Source organism: Cyprinodon variegatus, unplaced genomic scaffold, assembly GCF_000732505.1.
Source record: "Cyprinodon variegatus isolate N-32 unplaced genomic scaffold, C_variegatus-1.0 Scaffold750, whole genome shotgun sequence".
Classification (NCBI taxonomy): domain Eukaryota; kingdom Metazoa; phylum Chordata; class Actinopteri; order Cyprinodontiformes; family Cyprinodontidae; genus Cyprinodon; species Cyprinodon variegatus.
This window is the reverse complement of record NW_015151203.1, coordinates 348,874-350,688: the sequence shown is the minus strand read 5'-3', so window position 1 is coordinate 350,688 and position 1,815 is coordinate 348,874. Positions and strand designations below refer to the sequence as shown.

The 1,815-nt window shown below is 39.3% G+C and overlaps 1 protein-coding gene across 1 annotated transcript in view; it reads left to right on the top strand.

Annotated features, from left to right (window-relative positions):
- LOC107098135 (sentrin-specific protease 3-like) overlaps positions 1–1,815 on the top strand; it is a 39,467-nt gene that overhangs the window by 15,258 nt on the left and 22,394 nt on the right. The window contains exon 5 of the mRNA XM_015395620.1: positions 1,195–1,306. Within this exon, the coding sequence (XP_015251106.1) occupies positions 1,195–1,306 (112 nt within the window). The remainder of the gene's footprint in view (positions 1–1,194; positions 1,307–1,815) is intronic.

Sequence of the window (1,815 nt, the reverse complement as noted above, 5' to 3'; positions counted from 1 at the left end):
AAATTCTGGATCATTTTAATAATAATCCGCAAAATATGAAAAAAAAATTTTTAGCAGATGCATCATGTTGACAGATGTTTTTAAAAACAGTTTAGTGAGTCAGTCGGTTAGAAACAACTCCTGTATCGGTCACATGACTTTCTGGAAACGACTCGCGCACCGATGCAGCGTTTTGATCTATGGGCTCCATGCGTGCACCCATACATCGGGGTTAATGGACCCATCACTAATAAATAGATTTAAACAATAAAATGAAACACCTAACCAGTGAGGCATGTTTCTGTGCGGTGCCAGGCAGGTGGCTGTTGTAAAAAAAAAATGGTGGGTGCACTGTATTTAAATTGATTTTAATTGAACTTAATTGATCTCACATTGGAGAAATGAACCCTCTGCATTTAACCCCTCCCCCTGGGTAGCAGTGGGCTGCCATTGTGCGGTGCCCAGGGAGCAGTGTGGGGTTAAGGGTCTTGCTCAGGGACCCAGAGTGTCAGTCTGTGGGAGTGGGGGTTGAACTCAGACCCTCAGGATTCCCAGCTCTATGCCCTAACCACTAGGCCGCCCCTCCCCCACTGACTGGGCCTAAAAATATTGGCAGCAGATATCAGGGATCGGCTGGACTGATGTCAGGATAATCCACCTTAAAAAAAGCTGCGTTGGTTGATTTATTCTCTCAGTTAACGAGCTTCTGTGGCGGCACAGACTCATAAGGAAAGCAGGAATCAGGTTTCATTCAGTTTCACTTCTTTATTGCCCTTTTCAGTCACTAAATTATACATTTCATTTTTTTTTTTCATTCATTGTTAATTTGAAAGGGGACAATTTACATTAATCAACATTAAAACAATGTAAATATACCCGAGTTAGCTAAGGAGTGCTAATTTTCATCGCTAGTCCCCCAGCCAGATATAAAAAAGGCAACCTTAAAAATAAACACAAGATAAAATTACAATACCAATTACATAAAAAAACATTATGGTTAAATACAATTCATGTAAAATGATTAAAAATTTATTGTAAAATTATTTAAATACACACAGAAAACCACAAATTTGGCTCTACAAGCCATTTTTTTTAATGAAAAAATGACAAAGAGTCTCTGAGATGCCATGTAATCCTATATAACTCTACGTGACTGTGTGTGTTTGACCTGCATGGATTGAAGTAGAGAAACCCAACGTTTGCTCCTCCCATCAGGCCTTCTGGAAGAGTCTCTGCAGCAGTACGGCAGCTTGATTCCCGTCCACGTTGATGACATCGCGGCGAAGCTCCAAGACGCCTTCCACGAGAATTTCTCTCATCCGCACAGGTCAGAGATGCTGCTCACCTAGAAACGCCTTTTCTAGATCGTAGAGCATCAGCCCATGAAGGACCATTGATTTAAAGCCGTTTGTCCTCGATAAACAAGTAACTTCAATGAATTCCGTTATTTACTAAAACATTTACAGCTAGGATCCGATTAAACTGAAAGACTGAAATATAGGATCTATGGAGGGACTTTTGTTGCATTATTGTTGCAAAAAAATGTTCTAAAAGGCAATTTGCAAAAGAGTCGATCCAGAAATCACATTTTGAAACATTTTTAAAGGGAAAATTGAAAATTTGTTTTAGGGGTAAACCTTCCTTTTTTTTTTTCTTCAAAATTTTCTCTTTGTCTATTCGAGTTTTTACGATTTCTGTTATTTTCAAATCGTGTTTTCCAGATCACTTTCTCTTCACTTCTGGGGGCGGGGCTTTCCTCTGGAGTGAAGTAGGGCTGCAACAACGAATCGATAAAATAGATAAAAATCGACTTTTAAAAGCGTTGGCAACGAATTT